General features: G+C 53.2%; 1 protein-coding gene across 4 annotated transcripts in view; it reads right to left on the bottom strand.

Annotated features, from left to right (window-relative positions):
* The window catches only part of Znf362 (zinc finger protein 362), a 28,888-nt gene extending 9,132 nt beyond the window's left edge, over nt 1–19,756 (bottom strand). Inside the window, exons 1-4 of one of the 4 annotated variants that reach the window (XM_087904584.1) lie at nt 19,738–19,756; nt 7,430–7,554; nt 2,898–2,961; nt 2,517–2,763 (exon numbers count right to left, since the gene is read on the bottom strand). In XM_087904584.1, the coding sequence (XP_087760710.1) occupies nt 2,517–2,763; nt 2,898–2,961; nt 7,430–7,467 (349 nt within the window). In that variant the 5' untranslated portion in view covers nt 7,468–7,554; nt 19,738–19,756. Of the gene's footprint in view, nt 1–2,516; nt 2,764–2,897; nt 2,962–7,429; nt 7,555–18,074; nt 18,095–18,663; nt 18,802–19,737 lie in introns of those variants that run through there. The other 3 variants (XM_085686619.2, XM_085686620.2, XM_085686621.2) reach the window with 3 other exon arrangements.
* Between the last annotated feature and the right edge of the window lie 6,084 nt (nt 19,757–25,840).

The raw sequence follows: 25,840 nt of genomic DNA, 5'->3' as shown, positions 1-25,840 counted from the left end.
CCGCCGAAACCCTTGCAAATTCTCCAATGACCGTTTTTATTTATTATTCTTGCTTCTTGAGTCAGGGTCTCATGTAGCCCAGGCTGGCCTGGCCTTGAAGTCCCTAACCGCTTGCCTGTTACCCACATGAACTACTGTGCCCAGGAGAGAAGTCATGCTTTGGAAAACGAAGGCAGGGACGGTGTAATAGCTGCCCGTAATACATGCCCTTGGGAGGCTGAGACAGTCACGGCCAGTTCCAGGCCAGCCTGGACTATACAATGAGAAGGAAGGAAGGGGCTACCAGCATCTATAATAGCAACTTTAATAGATAAAATATGATGCCAGTATTGCTCATCTGGCTCATTTTTTTTATATCCATCTCTCTATATTTTTAAACAAGTCAAAATCTGCGCATTAAAAAAAACATTCATGGTTGGTGTGAACTTCGTTTGTGGCACTCTGGCAGCAGGGATGTGCACTTGCGCAGCCTCCACTGAGGGCAGCTGGGCAATGGATATTAAAATTTAAATGCTCATAACCCTTAACCAGGCGATTGATTCTACTTCTAGAAAACACCATAAAGAAACAATCGTGCATGAGCACTAAGATCTCCATGCAGGGGCTTTCCACACAAAACTGTGATTCCACACAATGATATAAAGTGCTCGACCTCAACAGGAGCTGTGGACATGGACACGGGGCCTCTACGGCCACCGAAACAGGAGAGCTGCAGGGCCAGGAGCACGGAGACGTGCCGGACTGCTCAAGCTCCCACGAGCCCATCTACCCCAGAAAGCACATGCTACCTACACGTGCAGACACGACACCGTGAGGGCCAGCATGGAGGTGGACCCCAGATGCTCCCACCAGCTAACCCAGTTCTCCTTAACAAGGGAGGGGAATTTTTGGTCATCGGGGATTTTCATACTTTGTCTGTCTGCTCTGAAATTATTTGAATCTTTTACTTGGTGATGTCACCCATTTTAAACATCTGTGATTAGAGGATAAGATAATAAAGTAAATTACAGAGAAAGCAGACTATTGTCTGACAATAGCAGAACTAGGGCTAGTTCTCTTTCCTGGTTCTCTGAAATGTCTACATTTTCAATAATGACTATGTTATTACCTTTATAGTAAAAGTGCAATAAAGATGTCTGAGATAGAATGGCAAATAGGAAAAAAAAGTTAAATTATTGACACAGCCCTGCCACAAACAGCAAACACACGCATATTAAAAAAATTATGGAAAAGGAAAAAAATCACTGAAAGAGTCTCTAAGATTCTGGGTTAGGTTAGGTTAGGCACTGGGCAAGATGAGCATTTTTTTTCTTAGTTCCTCCTTTTTCCAAATTTCCCTTAATATGCTTATATTGCTTTTTTAATATTACTTTTACAATGAAAAAATAAGTTTAATAAAATCATAATAACGGGAGATGTGCAGAGTGCAGCTGGGGCCTAGGGAGGCTCACAGGGCCCACAACTGTCGGACATCTCCAAGAGAAGCAGGAGAAGGGCACTTGGCTGGTGGCAGGGGTGAGCCACTGAGGGCACAGACCTGGCCTAGGTGGACTCCTGAGCAAGTCTGCCCCCGGGCTCTGAAGAGGGACCCTCCCTAGGTGTTTCCCCTGCACCCCAGTCTCAATCTATATAACGTGTAACACCGAGCTAGTCCCACCCCAGCAGTCTCTCACATATCTCCTCCTCACTCTCTACATCCTGTCCATCACGGACACCTCTCCACTTTCTCACCATAAGATCTATCCACTTCTCCACATCCCCGCAGCCACGCGTGGTCCGCCTCACTATCTCCTCCAGAAGCTCTCCCTGCATCCATGCTGGTCCCAGAACCCGTCTCCACCTCCTGACCAGACTTGCTTTCCGAAAGCCGTGGCTCCCCAGGGCCCCCAGGGTAAAGTCCAAATTGCTGAGTGTGGAACACAGCGCCTACTGCCTGGGTTCTCCCCTCAGCTAAACGGAGACAGTCAGTGGGACTGCATGAAGATGCTGGTTCAGGACCAAACACTGTTCTTCCACCCAGCACTGGCAAACCCCATCACCAGGCTGCTGGGAGGAAGGACTGTTACTACGCACACACAGGTGCTAACCGAAGTCACTGCCTCACCAGAATCCGCTGGTCCTCCCCAGCTGAACAACCTGGCCTTCTACACACAGCTCCTCTGCTAGGGCCTCCCATCCTCCTGCTCCACCGCCCTAGTCTGCCTTGAGCCTTTCCTTTTCTTCTCCGTGCAAGTTGTCTGGTCTCCTGTATCTGTGGATCTCACTTTCTGGGTGAGCTTTCAGCTATTGGAAGGAATTCTCAAAGTCCAAGGTCAGAGGAAGCCTGGGGGCTATGGTTAGCATCCACTAGCCCCTCTGCCAAGCTTCCCCTACAACCCTGGATCCTGCCCACTCTGTTCTCATCTGGTCAGGTCCTACCCTCACCAAGTCCCACCTGAACCAGATCCTGCCCCAACATTTCTCTACGAATCTTGACAGCCCCGCCCACTCCACAGAGCCCCACCCACTCAGCCTACCTGTGACAGTACTGGTGGCTGGCCTTGCATGCAGCGCCACGTCGGGCTGCGGCACAGACTGCGGGTGCAACCCCGGCACCTGCTGCAGCTTGGGCAGTGACATGACGGCCTGGCTGGTCTCGGCGGGCGCGGGGGGCACTAGCAGTGGCTGTTGGGACGAGGCTGAGGTGGGTGGCAAGTGAGGTGGCCGGATCTTCTCGGCCATCAGCTGCTCTTTGATCTTGTTAATCAGGACCAGGTTGTCCAGCTGCAGAAAGGATGAGGAGCCAGGTTGGGATGGGTGGGCTGCACTCCAGGGCCCTCGGGCTGCAAGCTATAGTCCAAACTCCAGGCAAAGCACAGCAGCTCCACCGCGGAGGGCAGCAGGAGTGGAAGTCTTACCTGACTGGGCATGGTGGGAGGAGGGGGCCAGAAGTAGGGGTTGTTAAATCGAGGTTCGGCCATCCTGCAGGAAGACAGAGCAGCTCTCACTATCAACTATGAGATCTTATCCCTTGGAACCCAAATTCCTCAGTCAAGTGGGCCTCCCATCAGACCCAGAGACCCACATCCCCAGGTTGACAAGTCAGGAATTCAGTGTCTCCCTCGGAGGACCTGAAAGGGCAAAGGTCACATTCAGACCAGAGTGCTCCCAGTACCTGCGAGCCCCCATGCTTCCAGGCCAGTTTCCCTCCCCTAGGTTCTAGAGTCAAGCCCGTGGACCCTACATAGAACTCTCCCCTATCCAGAGACAACCTGGAGATCCCTGGGAACACCTTTGTAAAGAGCCGCAAAGCAGAAGCAACTACCCATTTGGGAACCTTGCCCTTCAGTCTCCTCCCTAAGGGAAGACATCCTTATCAGAATACACAAGATGGGGCAAAGATACAGCCTCTCTGAAGGGCAGGTGGTAGGAGAATTTACACAGACCAGAATAAGCATCCCCTTTGACTCAAGAAGTATACTCTGGAAAATCCAGGCACGGACAGGTGGACAGGTATGTCTGACCTGCAAAGTTGGGGTGACAGAGTGCTGTGCTTAAGGGGAGGAGGCTGGGCAGTCCAGGAGTCTACACAGTGTGACAAGGGCACTGGTGGCCTCCACCGCTGGCAAGTTCCATGGCAATCTGTGGGCTTGAGAGCCTTTTCAATCAGGGCCGGTCAACACCAAGGCCAGGCCCTTGAGGCTAACAGGCTCTGCCCTCTGGGGTGGAAGTGTGGGAGAATCGGCTTTTGGTGACTCTAAATTGAGTTAAAAAATGACTTCCAGGGTCTGGCTGCAAGGGGTATTTACTCATTGCTTTCTGGCCACATTGACTGAGTGATCTTTCCAAAATCTCTTCCCTACCTGGTACTGCAGCTTTAGACTGGAAAGAAATGCCTAAAACCTCTTCTGCTCCCTCCAATAAACTTGAGAAGTCCCTGCTAGAATTGTGGCCGAGTTTGAGGAGAAAGCCCTCCCCCACTCCACCAAGGCACACAATCTACTCTTAAGTGTTTCCCCGAAAGAACATCCATAGGGGTCACCTCTGTGACCTCTACCTGATAAACAGGCACAAAGGGCAGCCTTAGCTCTTGGGATAGGTGAAGGAACCAGGGCCTGGGGAGAAGGTGGAGGCTGCCCAGCACCTCCAGGGTGATAGTTAAACGGGGGAGTCAGATTACCCAAACTGCTTCCCCTGGCCATTTGCTTTGTAAATTCTAGTCCTCAGTAGAACAGAAGTAGCCGGAAGGAGGCAAGCCTGCTGAAGGCCTCACTCCTCACTCCCTTCCTGGGGAGTGCATGGTCTCAGTCCTCTAGGCAGGAGCAGAGGCTGGGGGGTGGCAGTAACCAGGACAATTCCCATGCTGTCAGTCTTCAGTCCCCACAGCATAGGAGACCTTCCCTCTGCCCATCAAACCCCATGGCAGCCTCTTACAGACAAAAAGCCATGTTCCGCCTGCCTAGCTCCCTGACTACCCCCGCACCTTTGGGGTCACTCCCCTAGAAAAACCTCAAAGCAAGACTCCAGAGAGGAGGCTGCCAGTTAGTGCCCACTTTGTACCAGGCACACTGGCACTGAGAGCAGGGACTCTCACCATGCCCACTTTTAGAAAGGAGTAGCCATTCAGAGAGATGGCTCAAGATTACGCAGCAAGGGAACACACCACTGAGACTCCATTAACCTCAGTCTGACTCTGAGTCCAATGCACTGACCCCTGAACTGTTCAGGGAGAGGAGAGAGCATCTAGCTGTAGGCTTGTGGTGGTGTCCTGCCTTAGGGTGGCATAACTGTGACTTCATGAGTGGACACAAGGTAGGGAGGGGAGGAGGGAAGACTGGGGAGCTAACCAAAGGTAGCTTGGGAACAGGTACACGTGTGGAGTGTGTGAAGGAATGGAGACTGAGATTCCGAATTCTCTGAAAGGTAAGCCGACCTGCTTGCTAGCGCCTTTGTGACATAGCCCCTTGGGGTGCTCTTCAGAAGCCCAGCAGGAGGGCAAGCTGGGAAGACCTTCTGTCCCCAATCCATAGAAGGACTCATCAGCCATTAGAAGGGAGACCTGTTCAGACTGCAGGGGCAGGTAGGGGCAGGCCTGGATGCAGCCCCATGAGCTGTTTTCCTCCTCAGTAAGATGGGGTGACACATGCTGTCCTGTCCCAGGACTCTGTCCACTGTACTAGGCTGCTCCTCCTCCTTTCCCTCCTCTCTGATTCAAGGCCGAGTTTAACCTTCCCAGATCCCACCCAGTTAGGGAGCTGAAGGCCTGCCCAGGGATACAGTAGACAGTACCATTTATCAAGCCACCGAGTAGCCAGGGATAGCCCTTGCCTTAGCTGCAGAGTCTGGTACATCAAAGTGAAGCTTTGCCCAGGGCACCAGGTCTGTTCCGCACAGCCCTCTCACCCTCTCTTCTCTACCTTCTCCAGTTATGAGTCTCAATGACCCTGGCCCTGGTATCCACCCACTGTACGCCAGATGCAGGAGGCAGGACAGGGCCTGAGTGTCTATGGAGCTCTCACTGTTGCTTATGGGTAAGCCCTGCCCCAAGGAAGGAGAGCGGCAATAACAGGTAAGCATTCAGAACAGATGGAGAAGGATGGGGGTGCAGCAATGTGGAAAAGGATGAACCTTCTTCCCAGTGCCGCAGTGGTACGGGACACAGACTAGCTCTTGGGCCCTGAATGCCAAAATGAGATAGGAAATGGGACACCAGCAGTGGGAAGGCAACAAGGAGCTTGCTGGGCCAAGGGGCCCATGTGGTCAAGGGGGTGCTAAGGTCAAGGGGTGGAAGCAGGGACCAAGCCTGCCAGGGCTGCGTGTCCACGCTGGGCAGGCAGAGGAGAGACACTGGTAGTCAGCTGGGGCCTTCAGCACTGGACAAAAGCCTAGACTGGGAGCCAGGAGCCGCCCACCTTGACCCTGGCCCTTGCAATCCACCCACAACTGCCATTTGTTTTTCTTGTTCTAAAAGGTACAGGTAGTTAACTGTGGGTAAATGGCATGTCTCCCGGAGCTGCTTCACAGACACTGGGCCAACCAGGGACCAGCACTGGGGAACCCAGGGCCAGGCCGACGTACCTCGTCTTCCAAAACAGTGGATGGAGACTCACAGGTAAGAGTTCCACCTATGAGGCCTTCTACACATCACCAGACCACTCCCTTCAGAGCAACCTGGGCCCAAAGGCGGTCCCTGTGTGTTTGGGGTTTCTTGCCTTTTAGATCTCTTTCACAACTCCCTCCCCCCCACCTAGTGGAGGAACAGGACCCCTATTCCCAGCAGCTTAGCCCATCCGAGAAGCCTGAGCCTTCACCTAGAGTTTAGGCCCAGCTCTCCCCCCACCTCGCTGCCCCTGTCCTTCCCTCAGGCTGTCTCTCAGAAGCTGCTCTGAATCAGTTAGCCAGTGCTGGCCCTGACTTTCTCCAGTGGCAAGCCCCGTCTCCAGTTACCCACCTCTGAGCAGGTCACAGGCACACAGTGACCCTCCCGCCTCAGACCAGCTGCAGCTGAGATGGGTTGGGAGGCCTTCAGTCCGGACACGCTCCAATCCACCTTTGCTGCCCCAGCAGTCCTGGCTATGAGAGCCTCCCTCCCCCCAGGGGACAGCAGGCTCTGGCTATCCTGATCCCACTTCACTGGACGTGTTGTCCTTGGACAAGTCATTTGCCCGGCTTCTAGGTAAGGGATAAGCTGCCTAGAGGCTGGAGTGAGCCAAGGAGGACTCAGGGGGAGATGAGGCCTGCCTTGAGTTTCCTAGAGTGAGTGGGAGCCAGCCAACAGATGTGACAGGCATTCGGGTAGAAGTGCCAGTGTCAGCTAATGCCCATAGGCAGAGGTGCCCTGGTGTGGGGGTGTGCGGCCTCCCCTAAAGACTGGCACACAGAGATGAGCCTGGACTGTCAGCCAGGGCCTTGCTCAGAGTTGATCCTTAGCTCCTAGGCCCAGCGTCTGTACATTAGCAGCAGCAGGTGAGGGGGTAGAATGGGCAATTTGTAAGAGACTACCAGATATAGCAGGTTTTAGAGAGGCCAGGAGTTGGTGGTAGGGGAATTCCCAATTAGAGGTGTGAGGCTAAGGCTGCACCTGGCCCACAGGGGGGTGACCAAAGGGGCCTGGCTACTTGGGGGAGCTGGTAGCCAGGGTACTATATAGGTTGTCCCCACAATGTGACCCAGATCTCTGGACACCGACAAGAGACAAACACAGTCAACACAACATGCAGACAGCACCAAACCCAGACAGGGAACAGACATAGACTTGTGGCCACAGCATGGATCCACGGACACAGGAAGCCAAAGCCACCAACACTAAAAGGGCAAGCATACCCCCCCACAACACCCCCAGAGGACAGCAGTGTGGGGCACGCAGGTCGTTTATGAACACAATGCCTCGGTCCCCAAAGAACAAGCCCCTTATTCACAGACCCACAGCCTAGAATCACAGGTTCCTTACCTAGAGGGTCCTTTCCCACTTGGTGAACTTCTACTCATCCTTCAAGACCCAGCTCAAGTGTTCCCTCTTCTACGGAGCTTTCCCTGAACCCCAGTCAGTCACTTCCTCTGTGTTCCCAACAGCACCTTGTATATGGGAATAACAATAACAATAATAATAAAATGACAGCTACCGTTGATTGAAACACCGATGTGCTGAGCATATGATGATTCGAGTTATTGAGTCTTCCCAACGACTTTGTGAAATGAGCAGGTAACAGAAAATACAGCTCAGAGACGGCAGGCAACCTGCTCAGCCACACAGCAAGTGAGTGAGGGAGGAAGGCTGCCCACCCAGCCCCGGCCCAGCCCTACAGGGTCACATGCACTCTGGGGTGGCCATTAACTCGGTGGTTGGAAAATCCTTGAGCTCTTCCCAGGCAGGATGCTACCCAGTATCTCACCTGGCTGGGAACCGAGCAGGATATTCACAGCCACTACTTACTGCAACAACAGACCCATGGGACAGACGAAGAAACCGAGGTCCGGAGAGGTTAAGCAACCTGGCTGAGGTTATGGAGCTAAGTACAGATCTCAAAGCCGATCCCTTCTGTCACTTTATTTCCAGAAAGCCTCTGAGGCTAGTCTACCAAACTCCAGAAGGAATGGATAACTAAGGGAAGGGCACGCTGGGTGACAGGCTCTGCCCCATGGGTACAGCACAGACTCAGACCGGGAGACACAGAGGACACACAGCCCGAGGTGGGTTGTAAAGAGCGGGATGGGGGGTGGGGGGAGACACTGCTGCCAGGGTGGAGGAAGTGGGTGTTGTCGGTTCAACAATTTAGGCCCCGCCCCCCAAAGCCACAGACATTAAAACTGAGATCTGCCCTGTCCCCATGGACACATGGGAGCAGGCTCCCAACAAAGCAAACGGGGTTGGGGGGGGTGCGGAGGGATGGTAGGGTTGGGGAAGTGGGGGTAGCAGGACCCTAACAGCGGAGACTCTGTGATTATAAGGAGGCTTCAGGGAACCACGCCCACAAGGGCCGGGAGCCCAGGGGGAGGTGCTAGCCTCCGCTGCTTGGGATTTGTCTTTGTTTCTCTGATTTCCAAATTCTCAGCCATGGCATTCAATTTCTTTTAAAATAAAAACAATAAATTTATTATTTAAAGAAAGAAAGTGCTTGGGAGCCTAAAGGGGGAAAAGCGAGGAGGCTCATGGGAAAATCAGCTCAGCTGATGGGGGCACGGCAGAGCCACCACATAAGGGGGCCTTTGACCCCATCCTAAACCCAGCTGCAGTGGAATGTCAGGAGGGCTTTCGGAAAGAGGCGACACAATCTGCTCTTTGACCCTGAGTAAGATTCCACAGGTCGGGACAGGGCACAGTAAGTCTCTGCCCCTCACCTAGAACTCTGGTCCAGGCCATAAGCCCTGGCCTCAGCTATTGGAGGAGCCCCACCCCCACCTCCAGCAGGTTCTCCATCTCCACCCTCAGCCTACCCTAAGCTCCACTCTGTCCTGCCCTGCCCAGAAACTTCCATGGTTCCTTACTGCAGACACAGCGAGACTGACTTAGGTCATATGGGACCAGCTCCTACTACCCTCTGGCCTTACTGCTTGTCCCACTGTACACGGACCGGCCAGAATGACAGGCCCAGAGGTCCACTTCCCCTCTTGCTTCCTCTCTGTCAAGGATGCCAGAGCCACTCCTGGCATCCTTGAAGGGGAGAAATGATCCCAACTCCTCCTATGGGTCCAGTACACAGGCTCTTCTTCCTAACATACGGGGTCTGCTACCCCCTGTGGGCTCTGTTCCCTATGTGTTCTGCATGTTCATCAACAGGGCATTTCCCACACCTGTGTTTTCTTAGCCATCTGTAGACATGGCGCTCCAAGAGAAAGGATCGGAGGCCTTTTAAGCCAGCAGCCATCTGGTGCCTGAAGGAAGGAAGGAAAGAAGGAGGGAGGGAAGGAGGGAGGGAGGGAGGGAGGGAGGGAGGAAGGAAGGGAGGGAGGGAGGGAAGGAGGGAGGGAGGATGGACAGACAGATGGACGGACAGTGTGTATGCATGACCAGTGAAGGAACTGAAAACGTTACAACCTGGACAGAAGAAAGTGTCCTCCCCTCTGAGTGGCCCCTGTATCACACGCGGTCCTGTGGCCCATATCTACCTGATCTCACTGATTGACATGAGGAGGGGCTGCAGGTGCGCCAACCCTAAAGATGTAAACAGCAAGTGAACACAGTCAACGGTTCTGCCTCGCCAGCCATGAAAAGTCAATAAGCTTCTCCCGCCAAAGGAGCAGAAAGGGACGACGGGAATGCTAACGCCCGACGCGGGTGAGGATGTGATGAGGTTGGCACAGTCAGTGGGAGTGCACACCAGGGGAATTTGTGAAAAGAATCTACCCATGTGTCAAGAGCTCTAAAATCAGTCAGTCCTTCCGCCTAGTGTGCCCAGGCTTGATCATCTATCCCTAGAAAATAACCCAAAGATCCATGCACAACACTGCTTGTGTCCATGGGTTTTTAGGATAAAAACCTAAAGGGTCAAACTTGCAAGCAATAGGGAGACAGCTCTGAAATGATCTCCCCGGGGACAGTCCACAGTGACACTGTTGTGACTTGTTCAGCATGTGCAAGGGCCTAAGAGGAACCAGGGGCACAGAGGGACTAAGGAGCTGCCCAAAGCCAAGCAGCGAATGTGGGGTTCTGATCCAGACTATAAGGGATCTGGGGCCCAGGCTACCACACCCACTAAAAAGCATGGTTGATAACATTCCATGGGCACTCAGGAGATATTTATGATACATAGCCAGGAGGACAACGAATGATAGACTCGCACCCAAGACTAGATGTTGAGAGAAAGGAGGAGCCAAACGCTAACAGTGGGGATGTTTGGGGTTTGGAACAGGGCAGAGATGGGGCTGTGGGTTGATGTACTTCATATCTGTCTTTTATGACTTTTCCACAGTATGGCTATGTGGCTGTCTTGAGGGACATATTTTTTAAAATGAAAGTAAAGCTTTACTAAGCCTTGTTTGGCAAAGTAAGGCACCCTTGCCTCCTATTCAAAGAGCCACATGCTCAGATTTCCCCAGAAGAGAAGCCAAGGGTCCCACAGCAATCTCCAGCACCATCGTGCCCTAGGTGCGAGGGCAGTTAGGAAGGGACTCAAGTGCCATCACATCCGGGGTTTCCAGGCTGTCTGTCACTCATTCTCCCACTGGAAGTCCATTGCTTGGGAAAGTCCTAGCCCACAGCTGGTCAGCCAAGGCCTCTGCAAGGCCCTGCTGGCCACAGGCACCCCTATCACCCAACCATGCACTCAACTTTCCGCCCCTATAGCCCCTGCAGCTCTCGCCCCAAACAAGCTGCCTTCTGTGCCAGCTGGTGCCAGCTGAAGGTGACATCTGGAACTAGAACCCTGGCATCAAGCCTCAGCTCAGGTCACACTGCCATGGGTGGATGGTCTGGTCATTTGTCTATCCAGTTGCCCACGTATGCTATGAGCTGGCTAAGGGCAGCTTATTTGAAGGTTCATGCTAACATTTCCTGTTTCCCAGTCAGGCCTCATGGCTCAACTGACAGGTCTTAGGTTCAAGGCCATTCTTCCTGACCTTTTTCCTACCTAAGAGGAACCAGGACCCAGTTCCACACTTCTACAACCCTTGCATCTTCTACCTGTCCTTTCTCAATACCGCTAAATACACTGGCATCCCCAGCAGCCAAGAGTTACCCTCAGGGTTAGGACCACGGCAGAGTCATGAGCCCACCAATTAGAGTTGGGCAGGGCCCAGTCCACATTAGTACTCCATAAGGCCCTGAGAAACTCAGTAAGGCGGGGTCTCTCCATGCCAGAAGAGCAGGGGGGTGCAGGAACATTCCCAGTACAGCTCCCCAGAAGAGCACAGGCCAGAAGGCAGGAGGGCCCATGGCAGCATGTTGGATGTAGGGAAGGCACAGGCTAATGGCCAGAGTAGTTCATGCAAGGAGGGAGGGCCCTGAGCAATCAAGGGCACGGTTTCCAGCAGACCAATCCTTTTGTGGCCATGGGGGATGGCTGAGAAAGGCTTTGCAAGACAGAGGCTGAGCTGAGGTCATCTTCCACCTGGCTCTTTGAGACCCACCCACCCACCTATGCTCAAAGTGTCCCTCCCACAGTCCCTCTGCCTTCTGCATTCCCCAACGAAGCCAAAGCCCTTACTGCTGCTCCAATCCTACCCCTAAGACTCCAGCCAGACCAGCCTGAGAAACCGGCTTCTGCGAACTTCTAGTTAGGAGCAAGGCTGAGGATCCTGGATCCAATTAGGGTGGGTTTTTGCAGCCCCACAGGCCCAGGGAAGGGCTGTTTCCATTGTGATGGTAGAGAGAGCTGATCCTGGCAAAAGGGGCTGACGTCTACACTCAGTGCCCTCTCTGATCTTCCATCCCTTTATCCTCAACAACTCCACTCCCACCTCCAGACACCCAGAGATGTCCAGGACCACGAACCTTCTCCAGGCGGAGATATCACCATCTTAAAGACACAGAGCATGGGCCTTTCTCTACTGCCAGCTCCCCCAGGGATGCCAGGTGGATAAGGATGCCAGTAGCTCACACTTCCTCCACCTGGGTCCCTTTAGATGCTTCCCAGGGCAATTCCCATTCAAACTCCTCTCAACCTCACAAGAAAGATGCTATGAACACGTTGGAATGTGGCTCACTCACGGAGAGATGCCTGAAAGAGACCTGGGCATCACGCTAATGTGTGAGAGCATATCCTGCCAGGACAGCTGAGCTGTCCTCTCACTACAGCTCTGCCTAACCAGACCCTGCCCTCCTGGTTCTCAGGGTGCTCTCTGATTTGGGGTCAGGAACGAGACTCTGTAGGTACTAAGCCACTTAAGCTCATGAGTTGATAAGGGCTGGAGGAGCAGAAACTTCTGGTAAACCTTTCTGGGTTTGCGGGTATTTCACTAAAAAGTGAAGGGGCTCAGTCAATCACAGTTGGGAAGGGGTAGGCCTAGGCCTTCCTGGGAGGGCGGAAAGGATGGGTTTGACAGCCTGAGAGCCCAGGCTTGGGCCTTGGGAGAGCCGCAAAGCCCAGAGAAAAGCTGCCATTTGTCACCTGACAGGTGAGAGCGGGGTGTCTGACGGTACTACCACAGGGCTGCTAGGAAGGCACAGGTTAACACGCTTAAGGTTTCAGGACAGTGCCTGGCTCTGTGATGTGCAGTTACGACCCATGCTAACCTGCCTGTGGTAGCTCCTGAGGTCCAGGGAGCCTTCACTAGTGTTCCAGTGTCTGGGCTGCAGGAGCTTCCCGCGGCTCTTCTGACTTCTCCCCACACCAGACAGGTCCCCAACTGGGAACCCCAATGTGCGACCATAGCTCCTCCATGAAGTACTTCCTTCCCCCTTCCATGCAGGCAGTCTGTGGTCAGGGTAGGCAAGGCTCAGGGCCAGCAAATAGTATAGACCCCAAGCAGAAGGACTGAGTGGCCAAGTGGGCGGGGGAGAGTCCAGGGAAGATTTCCTACAGACTGGACCACGCTATCCCCAACCCCACCTGGCTGCTCACCCTCCCCCAGGTTCTCAGGGCTACTGTCGTCTCGTGTTGATGAGTGGTTCCACTTCTTCAGTCAGATCCAGGCAAGGAGTGGACATCTAGCCACGGGAATGCAAGGGGGAACGTGAGGGCTCAGAAATGGGGGTAGAATAGATAAATACGTTTTTGTATGAATACGTATGTTGGAGGGTGATGGGGAGTCTCCCTATAGCAGCCAGGTGTCCCCCCATCAGAACCCCAGTACGTGGTTGACTAGACTGTCCCCTAAAGCAATGGTTCTCAACCTTCCTAATGCCACGACCCTTTAATACAGTTCCTCATGTTGTGGTGACCCCCGACTATAAAGTTATTTTCATTGCTACTTCATAACTGAAATCTTGCTATTGTTATGAATCATAATGTAACTATCTGCTATGAAGGCTATCTGATATGCAACCCCTGTGGAAGTGTTGTTCAACCCCCCAAAGGGGTCACGACCCACAGGGTGAGAACCACTGCAGTCTCAGGAGACTAAGGCCTTTGCCCAAAGCTCAAAATGGAGCATCCTTGTTGGCCACATGGGTGAGGCAGGAACCAACAGTTTGAGGGCTCCTCAGGCCCCAGAGTCAAGTCCCTCAGCCTGTCCCTCGTGCCTGCTCGACTAAGGACACTACTCAGCCACCTGCCCAGACCAGGTCAGAGTCTTGGGGTCCATAAAGCTCTCTGTCAACCACAGCCACAACTCCCACAACAGCTGGTGCCAGGCAGAAAGTCCTGTGTACCAGGAATGTTGCCCCATGGCGGAGAAGAGGATGGTACTGGACGGGATGCAGCTACTCCAACCCCGGCTTGTTGGAACGTGATGAGCAGAAAGCCCACCAGGTAAAGCCTCAGGAGACACATCTCAGACACAGCCTACTTCTCGCCCCAACCCTGCAATTTTCCTGGTGGGTAAGAAGAGGTCTGGCTACAAAACATTCATCAGATGCCCACTACAGGAGTGGAGAGTGGGTCCCCTGTCCCCGAGGGCATCAAACCTGTCCAGAGACCCCCAAACAAGTCTCAGCATGATGCTACAGAGGCAAGAGAGGCTCTGGTAATTCTCAACAGTCTCAGTGGACCCATCCATCCATCCATCCATCCATCCATCCATCCATATGTTTAACCCATGCACCAAGGCCACAAGCCTGGCCCAGTGGAGAGAAAGAAGCCACCAAAGCGTGGCTTCCCAGGGTCATTCACTGGAAGGTTTGGGAACTCTAAGTTTGTAAAGAAGAAGTGTCCTAGAAGAGACAGAAGTCTGACCATGGGTGACAAGGGCCCTGGGGAGGAAAGAGCTCAGTGGAAGGGGGTCCTAGGGGAGGGCAGAGGCTCTCCAGTCAGGATGTGGGCAGGAGTCCGGTAAGGCTGGGCTTCTCCACAAAGCTGTGGAATCTGAAACAGCCACACAGCCACACAGCGTGCTGACTTCCGGACCCAGGGGTGTCCCCACCTCCACCCACCCCCTACCTACCTCCCCAGGGATAAGTTCCCTGACTTCTCCATGCCTACACTTCCTAGGTAGCAGAAGAGGACAATAAGGATGACTGTATATTTTCATACGCACAAAGCCTTGGAGACAAAGCAGGCAGACACAAAGCAAGCACTCTGTGCCCAGCAGTAGTCTAAGATGGGGTCCCAGTCAGAGCGTCGAAGGTTCTGAGTGAGAAAGCTGCTCAGATGGGAGAGGCTAAGATTCTGAGATTCCACAATGAAATCATCTCATTATTTCCTAACAACAGCCCCCCGAGACTCCCAGGAGAAGATGACAGACCACAGTGTAACTTCATCTCCTAGGCACTGCCGGGACACCGGGGGCTGCCACCACACCTGGCCCCTCAGCTGTTCCGCACCTCGGCTGAGGCCCCAGCCACACCTCACTGGAAGCTTGAGTTGAGCTTAAGCTGCGTAGAACTTTAAACAGCGAGAAACACAAATAAACACGCAGATGAGAAGGTTTCAGATGCCCGGAACCCCGAAAGAAAGTAAAAAGGGGCTCGTGTGACAGGGCGGAAGCTAGTCACAGCAAACGGGCAGTAAAGGCCCCCTCAAGGAGGTGATGTTCAGTGGTGCCACCACTAGGCAAGGACTCCAGGCCAGGGAAGGTGCACGAAGCAGCTGGCACGGCCAGAGGTGCCAAGATAAGGGGTGAGCAGGACAGGACAGGGCAAGAGTGGGGAAGCAGAGGTTGAAAAGCGGGCAAAGCTGGGACCATGAAAGCCCCTGCAGGCTCTGTAGACAGAGAGGAGTCTTGATTCCTTGTTTATTTTTCTTCTCAATATTCAGGAAACAGTGTAACTCCCATCAGGGGAATAAAGAGACGGAATGATCGACCAGTCAGGGTCCCCAGGACACTTGGTGTTCTGAAAACCCTCACTCTGGTTTACAAGTCAAGGCAGGGCCTAGAAAAGTTAAGTAACAACCCTTATCGGTCAATGCACACACGCAGAGACCCAGCACATGCCTGGCCAGGATTGGGAGACTTCTAAGACGCTGTTATTATCTCCACTCCTATCTGCGAGACCAAGCGGAGCATCCCAGTTTACAGGGGCTCAGACTGAAGCTCACAGATGAAAAGAACATGCTCAGAGCCCCGAGACACAAATGGGGCATCTTCTTAGCACCCTGACCCATGGTGAAAAGGGTCGCTGAAACTCTTATGCTTGGAGGACACAATCCCTGGGGACTCACCTGAAGCCTCGAATTTTCTCCCTTGCTGGCTTTAGAGTATCTAAAGGGCATCTCATATCTGTCCAACCTGGGCTGGGGGAGGAGGATGGATGAATGGGTGGGTGGATGGATGGATGGATGGATGGACGGACGGACGGACAGACTGACAGGGAGACTACTGGAATGACTAACCAATAAGCCAAGGAGTGAAGAGCAGAAGAATAAACGAATGGCCTAACATCAAATGAACGAATATACGAACGGAAAGGATAATGAACACCAACTGGAGAGGGATGCAAAGACATGTTCGCCCTGGGACGGGTCGGAGCTCGGCTAGCTGCAGACCCAGGCCATAGCGCACTCATGCACCAGTTTCCCACCTCAGATCAGCTGGCCTCCATTGCCCAGGATCAACCCTAAGACCAACCCTATGTCTTCATCTAGTGTGGCCATTATTCTGCAGCTCCTGAATCAGCGTGCACCACTCCACGGGGCCCAGTGGTTTCACCATCCCTCAGAGCAGTTCACAGAAGAAAGGAAACGGGAGACCAAGGCTCCAGTCCCAGCAGAGGCCAGACTTTCAGTCAGTGGCTTCCTCTCTCTTGAGTCCAGATGACCTCCAAGGGCCTTTCCATCCCTGACATTCTTTGGGGTGGGGGTGAGCCTCTGGATCTTTACACAGCCTCTGGGGTCAGCAGAAGAATTTCAGACTACAAACTAGAAGCTGGGAAAGGTCCTGCCCACAGCACCGCCCACTTAGGAAAGGCCCACACAGGGAGTCGGCAGGCCTGACTTAAAGTCCTCCTCTGCAACTGCCCCGCCTCTGCGTGCCTCAGTTTCTTAGATTTTAGAATGGGGATCAACTGTCCCCACCTGAGCATCTAACCTCAACTCAGGTTTGGGGAGAGTCTGACATGACAACAACCACATGTGACATCGTACAAACTGTAAAGTGCAGTTTCCTGAAAGATTATGACGACAGGGTCTGGGGAAAATGTAGGAGGTCACACTGTCCTATTCCTGCTCAGTTCCCTCTGAAACAAAACATCCAGGTGTCAGAGCTCCAAAACAGAGAAGAGTAGCGGGAGCCCAGCAGTGGATCCCAGCCGCAGCCCTCTTCTTCCTGAGCAGTGTACTGTGACTCTCGGCCTCAGTTTCTCCATCTGAAACTTCATTGGTTCCAAACCCTGGGACCCAGGCAAGCCTCACTCTGCAGCCTGACATTCCTAGACCTTGTACCCCTGACTCTGTCCTTAGGGAGAGAGTTCACACAGCCTAGTGGAGCCAAGACGCAGACCTAAAGGGAGACTTGAGTGCTTTCCCTCCAGGAAATGGGAGGGGGGGCAGCCAGATAAGCACAAAGACTCCGAGCATAGCACAGAATCCTCCTAGGACAGATTCCCCCAAAAGGGGAAAAGACCCGGCTCAGATTATATAGGCCTGGTCTCAGATCACTCTGCTGCCGGCAGAGCCAGCAGGTTCTGACCTGTCCAGTCGGACACTTCAGAAACGCAACTGATGTCCAAACAGCAGACTTCAAAGTGGCAGGCGGGGTGACAGAAGGGGTCTAAGAACACAGTAGAGGACAGGCCCATGTTACAGAGGCCAGGCAACCAGCTACTCCTGTGCGTATTGGTACCGTAGGAGCTGCAGGCCTGGACCTGGCCAAAAACCCACCACCAAGGACATTCATCCTCAGAAGTCATCTGTGGAGGCCAAGAAGGCCACCCATACCTGGAGAGGGGGTCTTCAACTGCAACCAAGCAGACTTGCCCCAAGAGGGGGCTACCAAAACTTCCTGTCCACCAAGGGGCTCTGGCCACCCATGAAGGGGCAAGCCTCCCTCCACCCCCAACACACATAACTCCTAAAGGATCCACACTGCTGGAGGGCAGAGTGGTGAGAGAGAAGGTCCATGTCATCATGACAAGGACCTTAGCTAAAAACCCTGGGCCCACTCTAAGCCCTAGTGTCAGCCACCTCCCCCAAATCTAGGGTTGTAGTATAGTTCCTTACAATGCCACTCTGATAGAGAGCCTAGTCCAGAGGACTCCTCCCAAAAACTCTCACCTCAGCCCTACACACACACACACACACACACACACACACACACACACACACACCCCACACACTCCCCACCCCCACGCACGCAGCTCTGGGGAAATCGGCAGTTAACTTTCCCCAAAAACCCTGCATAGGTGGCTAGCTGGAGAAAGAAACAGAAATAGGCCTCCATCGCTTTTCGTGGTATCTCATAGCCCCCGGGGGAAGAAAAAAAAATCTTAAAAAAAAAGCAAGAAAAAAAAAAAGAAAAGAAAACTTTCAGAGTTAACTTTAAATTCCCAGCCCCCTCCCCCAAAATCACCCGGCAGCTTCTCTCCCCCTTATTTTCCTTTAAAGTGTAATTGTATTGTGTCTCACCTCCCCGAAAGGCTCCCGGCTCTCTCCAAAGAAAAGGAAAAAAGCCAACCCTTCGGGTGCCCCCTCTGCTTCCAGCCGCCTCTCCCACATTCTCAGACAGTTTTATTAAAATCTTCAGACAAAAGAAAAACAAAAATGGCAGCCTGGCTTATTTTTAAAACAGGACAGGGACGCCATATTCTGCAGATCTGCAAAAAAACGGAGAAATCCGGCACTGGCCGCTCCACCGGGCCGGCTGCAAAGTGCGCGAACCGCGCCGTTTGCAATCCGTTTATTTGCATTAAGCCCCATGAATCATTGTTTACCGGAGAATTGCAGCAGGTTTGAATAGCCCGGCTTAGGAAAACACACACGCACACACTCGGAGACTAGCCCCAGACACGCCGCAGGAGACTCTGCCTACCCCGCGCGCGCAGCCGCCACCGCGGTCGCCCCGGGCCGGGCCCGAGGCACCGGCGACCCCCGGGCCCTAGCAGCGCGGTCGCCCCGCGCTGACAGCGCTCGCACCGGCCCGGCCCCCGCCCCGCAACTCGGCGCAACTTTCCCGCGGGCGGGCCCGCTCCCCCGCGCGCCCCGGGCCCGCACGGACCTGGCAGTACTGGCGGAGCTCCGGGATGTGGCCGCAGCCCCGAGCCCGGCGGCCCGAGCAGGGCCGGGCTGGGGGCTCCCGGCTCCGGCAGCGGCGCGCGGCTATAGCTCGGTGCGGAGCGGCGCGCAAACCTTCCGGGTCGCCTGCTGTTCACTTCTGGGTTCTGCAGGCGCCGCGGCGGCGGCGGAGGCCGGGTGTGCAGCCGCGCGGCCCCGGTGCGCTGGGCCCCGCGAGCGAGCCGCGTCCGGCCCCCCGCCTCTCGGCTGCGCAGCCCGCCCGGCCCCGGGGCTCTGGCGAGTGGGCAGCGCCCGGCGCTGGCGACGGCGAGGGGAGGGGGCCGGCGGGGCGGGGACGGGCCGCGCGCTGGGGGCCCCCGCTCGGCCCCGGGGCCTCGTCTCGCTCTCTCCGCCGCCGCCGCCGCCAAGCAAAGTTGCGCGGCGCCCCCTGCCCGCGCCGCGCCGCGCCGGAGGCTGAGCCACAAAGGAACTCCGCGCCCCCCTCCGCCCGCCCGAGCCGCGCGGGGAGGGCACCGGCGCCCGGCCCTAGGACAGCCCCTTCCCCAACACGGGGGCTCCCGGGGCCCGGGCGGCCGCGGCCATTGTCCCGCCCAGACTCCACTCCCGGGTGGCGGTGGCCTGGGGACCCGGACTGGCGAGTCAGGCTGTTCCCGGGGCTGGGGGGGGTGTCCCTCCCTGGGAAACCGCAGGCTGGTGCGGCCCCCCAGGCTGACCCCCACACCTGGTGACAAACGGCCGTGCTCAAAATCCAGACTAAGATTAATGTTATTTATTTTTGAAGAACAAGGACATAGGGCCGGGGGCCGGGTTGTGCAGAAGTTTGCACAACCTAGGACACCGCTTCCTAGCTCTAGGCCTGAGCCCCAGTGGTGGGGCGACCTGGGACTGACAGCAGTTCTCAAAGTCTATCAGAGGTGGCACCGGCTGTCCCCCAGCTCCAGACCTCAGAGCCATCTGCGTGACTCCTCCTCCCGCCTCACCCTCCCCAGCCAATCAGTCACCAAGTCCTCTTGATTAGGCCTCGCGGGCTGTGTCAACTTCTAAACTTCACTTCTACCTGAAGAGGCGGACATTGCTGACTCCAAACCGGCTTAGATTTCTGAATACTCTCTGCCATCCACCTGCAGGCCTAAAGATCAAGGCTGCCTTTGCCCTCAGGAAGCAGCCCAGGGAAGGATGGACACAAACCATCCTGTCTTCTAGGAAGTAAATATTTAGACACCGCTAGTCGGCTGGGAGCACAGTTCTGAAGACTGGGCAAAGTCCCTGTCCTCCTGGAGAGTCCAGTCTAGCCCACGATGTCACCATTCGGAGGTGGCTGGAGGGTGGGACCCACAGAAGTCATGTTCTTTTTCAAACACACAGTTCCTGGCATTGGGCAGAGACACAAGAAGCATGCAACATGAATTAGCTGAAATATGATATTTAAAACACAGAGAAGACCCCTCTTCTAGAGAGATGGGGACCATGGGGTGAGCCTGGTGGAGGAGAGAGGAAGGCCTCTGGCTTCCAGAACAAGGGTAAAAAAATTACTGGCTGGTGGTTGAGATGTTCTATGAGGAAACACACTATCAAGTAACCAGAAAGATGAGACAAATCACCCATGCAGGAGAATGGGTGCTCAGGGGGTAATGGGGGGGTACACAGGTGTGGGTCTCACAGTGACTTTCTTTCAAGGAGCATAGTATGAGAAAGAGAAGGGAAAACGTGACGTCAGAGTGGAAAAATCTGCCAACTGCTACCTCAGCCGAGCCACAGAGGCCACATCAGCAGTCATGAATCACCCTGGTAGTGAGGATACTTGACCTGTGATAAAAACAACACCATCTGGGGCTGGAGAGGTCACTCAGCAGTTGAGAGTGCACACTGCTCTCGCACCAAGGACCCCAGGTTGGTTTCTACCACCCACATCGAGTAGCTCAAAACTGCCTGTAACTTCAGCTCCAGGGGATCTGGCGCCCTCTTCTGGACCCCTCCAGATCCTGCACTCATATGTGCACATAACCACCACCACCCCTGCCTGTAAGCATAATTAAAAATAGTAAACATTCTTTTTTAAAAGCAACAGTCTAGGGGCTGGAGAGGTGACTTCCTGGTTAAGAGGGCTTTCTGCTTTCTCGGAGGACTAACATTCAGATGCTGGCACCCATGTTCAGCAGCTCACCACTGCCTGTAACTCCAGTCCCGGGGGTGGGGGTGGGGGTGGGGGAATCTGACACTCTCTCCTGGCCTCTCTGGCACTACTCCACGGGTGCCTGTACATGCATTTGCGCTAGCACGCAGACACACGCACACACAGACACACACAGATCTTTTTAAAAAGAGTACATTACCTCTGTGTTATTCCTATCTATGAAGAAAAAAATGTCAGACACACTCCACTAGTGGTGAACCAAAACACCAGTTTACTTCTCAGACCTGTCAAGATCATTAAAACAAACAAACAAGCAAAAACAAACAAAAAACAAAGAAAAAACAAGAGGGGGGCTGGAGAGATGGCTCAGAGGTTAAGAGGTTAAGGCTGCTCTTTCAGAGGACCTGAGTACAATTCCCAGCACCCACATGACCACAACCATCTACAGTGAGAGCCAGTGCCCTCGTCTGCCATGCAGGCATACATGTAGAGTACTCATGTGCATAAATAAATAAATCCTCTGTAAAAACCAAGGACAGTCTGAAAGTCACAGCCTGGCAGAGCCTGAAGAGACATGACACCTAAATGTAATGTGGTTGCCCTAGGTAAGGCACTGGAGCAGAAAAACGGGCGCTAAAACAAAGGCGAGGATCTCCATATAGACTGCAGAGTCTTATTAACTATGGCACTAGGAGTATCTATCACTAATAGTGGGACGTTGTATCGCATAGTCATACTGTGGTACTAACGGGGAGAACGTGAGAGTATGTTGAGGAGATCCTCTACTATATACTCAACGTCCTGGTAAACATAAAAATATCCTTGAAAAGTCAAGTCTCACTGGGTGTGGTGTTGCGTGACTTCAATCCCAGTATTCCAGAGTCAGAGACAGGAGGATCTCTGTGAGTTTGAAGCCAGCCTGGTCCACATAGCAGTTCCAGGCCAATCGGAGCTACACAGTGAGACCCTCTCTCAAATGAATGAATGAATGAATATTAAGCCTAACAAGAAAACTAAATCCCGAGTGTATTAAATATGGCACTGTTGAAAGGTTCAGCTCTCCGCTGCACTGGGCACTCAAGGGCTCTTCAGAAGTGACGGTGTCATCACACTGACCTACAGAATAACGCTAGAAAAGGCACACAGCATTCGGGCCAAAGATCAGGGATACAAGACACTAAAGGCACTGGCAGCTGAACTGGGTCCTCGAGAAGAGATCTGTGGAGGATAGTCTGGCAGGTAATGCCGCCTGGCTTCTCCCTGCCCTGCCAGCCTTCTTTCTGACCACCTCGAAAGCTATTTCAGCCGACATAAGCTGCCATCCCGCCCTGGCCAGTACCTTTGCATGTGTGGTCCCCTCCACCCTCTCTCAACAAGTGGATGGATGATGAGGGGGGCAGCAAACCTATGCGCATCCTCTCCCATTCTGCAAGTCTCCCTACTCTCCCTTAGGACGGCTTCTGTGACTGAGGCTGGCCCCCATTTCCCTAATTGGGACAATGTAGTGTCTAATTACATTCTACCTGCTGTGTAGGTGTATTTGTTCCTTGAATGTGAGTTTAAGAAAAATAAATAAATAAATAATATAAACCTGCCTGCTTCTGTCTCCTGGGCGCTAGGATTCGAAGTATGGACCCTCACACCAGGCCAGGGTAAATTGTTTGAAGAAGGAAATATGCTTTACATTTTCAATAGTTGTGCACAGCTTCACGAAGGGCCTACTCAGGTGTCGCATTCCAGAACCGAGGTTCTGCAGAGGCAGCAGAGGACAAACCCTGATCCATAGTCAGACAGAACACAGTACTAGCCAGGATGTGTGGCAGTAACAAAGAACTCCAACCCTCAAGTGTGGAACGCAACAGCAGTTTGCTGCTGGCTTGTAGCACATACCCGCATGGACCCTCTGTCCTAAGCACCTCGGACCTTAGACTGGCCCATCACTGACATCCTTGAGCAGCACCCACTGGTACTTAAGACTGTCTCAATGACTGTGCACATGGGTTTTCTACTGCTCTTGCCTGGAAGTGGCTCATACCACTGCTCAGCATCCATTGGCCAAGACTAGTCACATGCCCTGCCTAACCACAATGGAGGCTGGGAGATAGAGTTCCCGGTGAGAAAGAGAGGTAGGTGTTTGTGCTGTGAGTGAACTCTCCAAAAGTCTGTTCCCAGGCACAGGGCTTAGCAAAGGATTCCCATACTGATTATATGTAGGGCCCATGCACACTACAGAGGAGAGACCCCAAGTGCTTGGGAACAGAGTAAGAGATCATGGAGAACTTTCCAGAGGAAAAGAGGTTTCAGCTAAAGCAGGAAGAGAATAGTGACTCTAGGAGAGGGAACAGCACGTGGAGGCCCAGAGTAAAGAAGCGCTTGTCACAGGGAAGAGACCGCGGACCTGCCACTGAATGAGGCTACTGTGACATGATACTGAGGGACGGATGCTTCATGTGGGCCCAGAGAGGTGAGGGTTTAGGGTTTAAGTTTTGTAGAAATAAGGTTTTGTGGCAACATAACAATTCAGTGAAAGACGTTGTCTATCACGAACCCATGGCATGGTGTTGCGGACTCGAAATCACAGAAGCTGTAGTCACACACATGTGATCACGTCTCTTAATCGGTAGGAGTGAGGGAAAGTCACCAGAGCCCCATCTGAGATAAAGGAGACCCACTTCCTCCTGACCTCTCCAAGATACACGTACTCCTGCCTGAGCGGGCACTCCAATAAAGCATTTTTTTTTTCTTTAAATAAGAGCATCACCTATGGTAGAGAAGGGCTTTTCCATGATGTGGCTGTTTGGGGCTCACCTGTGGGCCCCTCACCCACACCCTGTCAGTAAGCCTGATAAACTCATTGGTTTGACAAGCTAGAGTCATTTGGGTGGGGTTGTTTCCTTAGTCAGCTGTTGGTGCCCTACCTGGAGTGGACAGACATTTGTGGACAGCTCCCTAGCAGAAATCACAAAGCATGATCTCTGGTCCGAGTTCTCTCAAAAGGCTCATGCGGTCCCTCAGAAGCAAGCAGACTGGAATAGGACAAAGTGGGGAGGTCTGGGTGCCAAGTGGGCAGACTTTCAAAGCCTTTTTCATGAAGGAAGAATATGACTTGGACCATGATGGCACTGGCTGAAGTGGGGAGACTCAGATTTAGTTCTTGACAGATGTGGGGAGCATGAGGTTGTCGAGGGAGCCCACATTCTCAAGGGGGGACTGAGTATTTAGCTCACTATTTTAAAAACAATCTTATGTGGGGTATGTGTGAAAGTGGGTATGGGTACCACAGGACGCATGTGGAGGTCAGAGGTTAATTTCAAATATAGATCCCCAACTTCCACCTGCATATGACAGGCTAGCCAGTCTGCAAGCCTACAGGAATCCTCCTATCTCCACCTCCTGTCTTGTAGGAACACTGGGATTACAGACATCAGATGTGAGGCTTTATTATGTGAATTCTGAGGATTCAAATTCAGCTCCTCACACATCATGGTGCATTAGTTGGAATTCTCTAGAGGAAAGAAACATACAGAGTAAATATTGAGAAGGAATTTATTACAATGGCTTCCATGGTATGGTTGAATGGTCCAATGATAGCTGTCCCACACGGGAGAGGTAGACAGCTCAGTAGTTGCTTAGTCAATAAGACTGGCTGCTTCAACAATCTCAACCCGGCACCGAAGGCCTAGGAGATTCCTGGAGGTCTGCTGATCTTCGGTCCACTTTGGAAGCCTGAAGAAGTGGGTTCTAAGGTCAGCAAAGGAATCAGCTTATACAGAAACAGGGTAACTGAAAGTGCCACCCACATTTAGGGTGGACCCTTCCTCCATCATTTAAGCCAATCAAGACACCCCCCCACACAGGCATGTCCATGGGTCAACTCAAGGGGACCACTCCCTCACTGAGAACCTCTTTCCTGTGATTCTAGCTCGTTGAGTTGGCAATTCAGACTGGCCTTTGCCTGTGTCAGGCACTTCACTGAGCCATCTCCCACCCCCTCTGTCCCATTATTAATCTGACATACCTTCAGAACTTGGGATAAACCACAGTTGCCTGTGAGCTGAACAAGAAGAGATCTACACTGATTTTTATAATGGGCCTCCCAAAATCTCATACTTTGGCCCATACTGATCTCTTTGTCTTCATCCACAATTGGCTCCTGCCGTGGCTTCTGCCTCCAGCCACCCCAATCCGAGAAAAGCCTATTATTTTCTTTAACCACAAGGCTTTACACGAGCAGCCCCTCTTCCACTCAGAATGGATGCTCCATCTGACCACACCCACAATTTCTTGACCTAGAGAACCCTTGCTCACCCACCGTAACTTGGTCCATAGCACCATCCTTGGGGTGGCCTTATTTTCAGGTTGCTCTCATAGCTTCACAGGCCTCTTCTCTTCTTGCACAACTGTTCCAGCCGTAATTCTGTCTTCAGAACACCAACACTTGGACCTCCCCGCAGATCACAGACTCGATACTTCTGTGCGCATCCATTTCCTAAGACTGTGATAGGGATCAAAACGGTGAAGGTGAAAGGGGCTCAGAAGGGATACGCTGGAGTCTGTGAGCCAACACTGACTTGATGGGTGGGGTGACCAGGCACAGCGGAGACCCTGAGGAAGAGATGGCCTGGTGGCTGTGCCTCAATGGCCTCTAAGAGAGAGTATTGTTATTATCATTATTTGGCTTGTTGCTCTTTGCCTTGCTGGGCTACAAGCATCATCTGTCTCCTCAAATAGTAAAATGAACCATGCACTGTGTTTGGGTGACACGCGGTGGCCTGGCTTGGCACTGGGTAGTGGGGTGGGAAGGCTGAGCTGAGATTAAAGACAGGGGGAGATGAGCTGGTGCGGAAGTGATCAGGACTTGGTGAATCACTGAACACTGAAGACATCTTGAACCCACTACTGGATTTCCACCAAGGCACGGGTGAGAAATTCTGGAAGGCCGAGGAGTCTGGGCTTGAACAGAGGAATGCTCTCACTGGTTGGTGATGTTTGTCACCCGAGCCTGTAGTGAGAGCCCAGAAGCCAC

This window comes from Myodes glareolus, chromosome 3 (assembly GCF_982192425.1).
Source record: "Myodes glareolus chromosome 3, mMyoGla1.1, whole genome shotgun sequence".
NCBI classification, from domain to species: Eukaryota; Metazoa; Chordata; class Mammalia; order Rodentia; family Cricetidae; genus Myodes; species Myodes glareolus.
The sequence above is the reverse complement of the archived record's forward strand: the minus strand, read 5'-3'. Positions and strand labels throughout refer to the sequence as shown.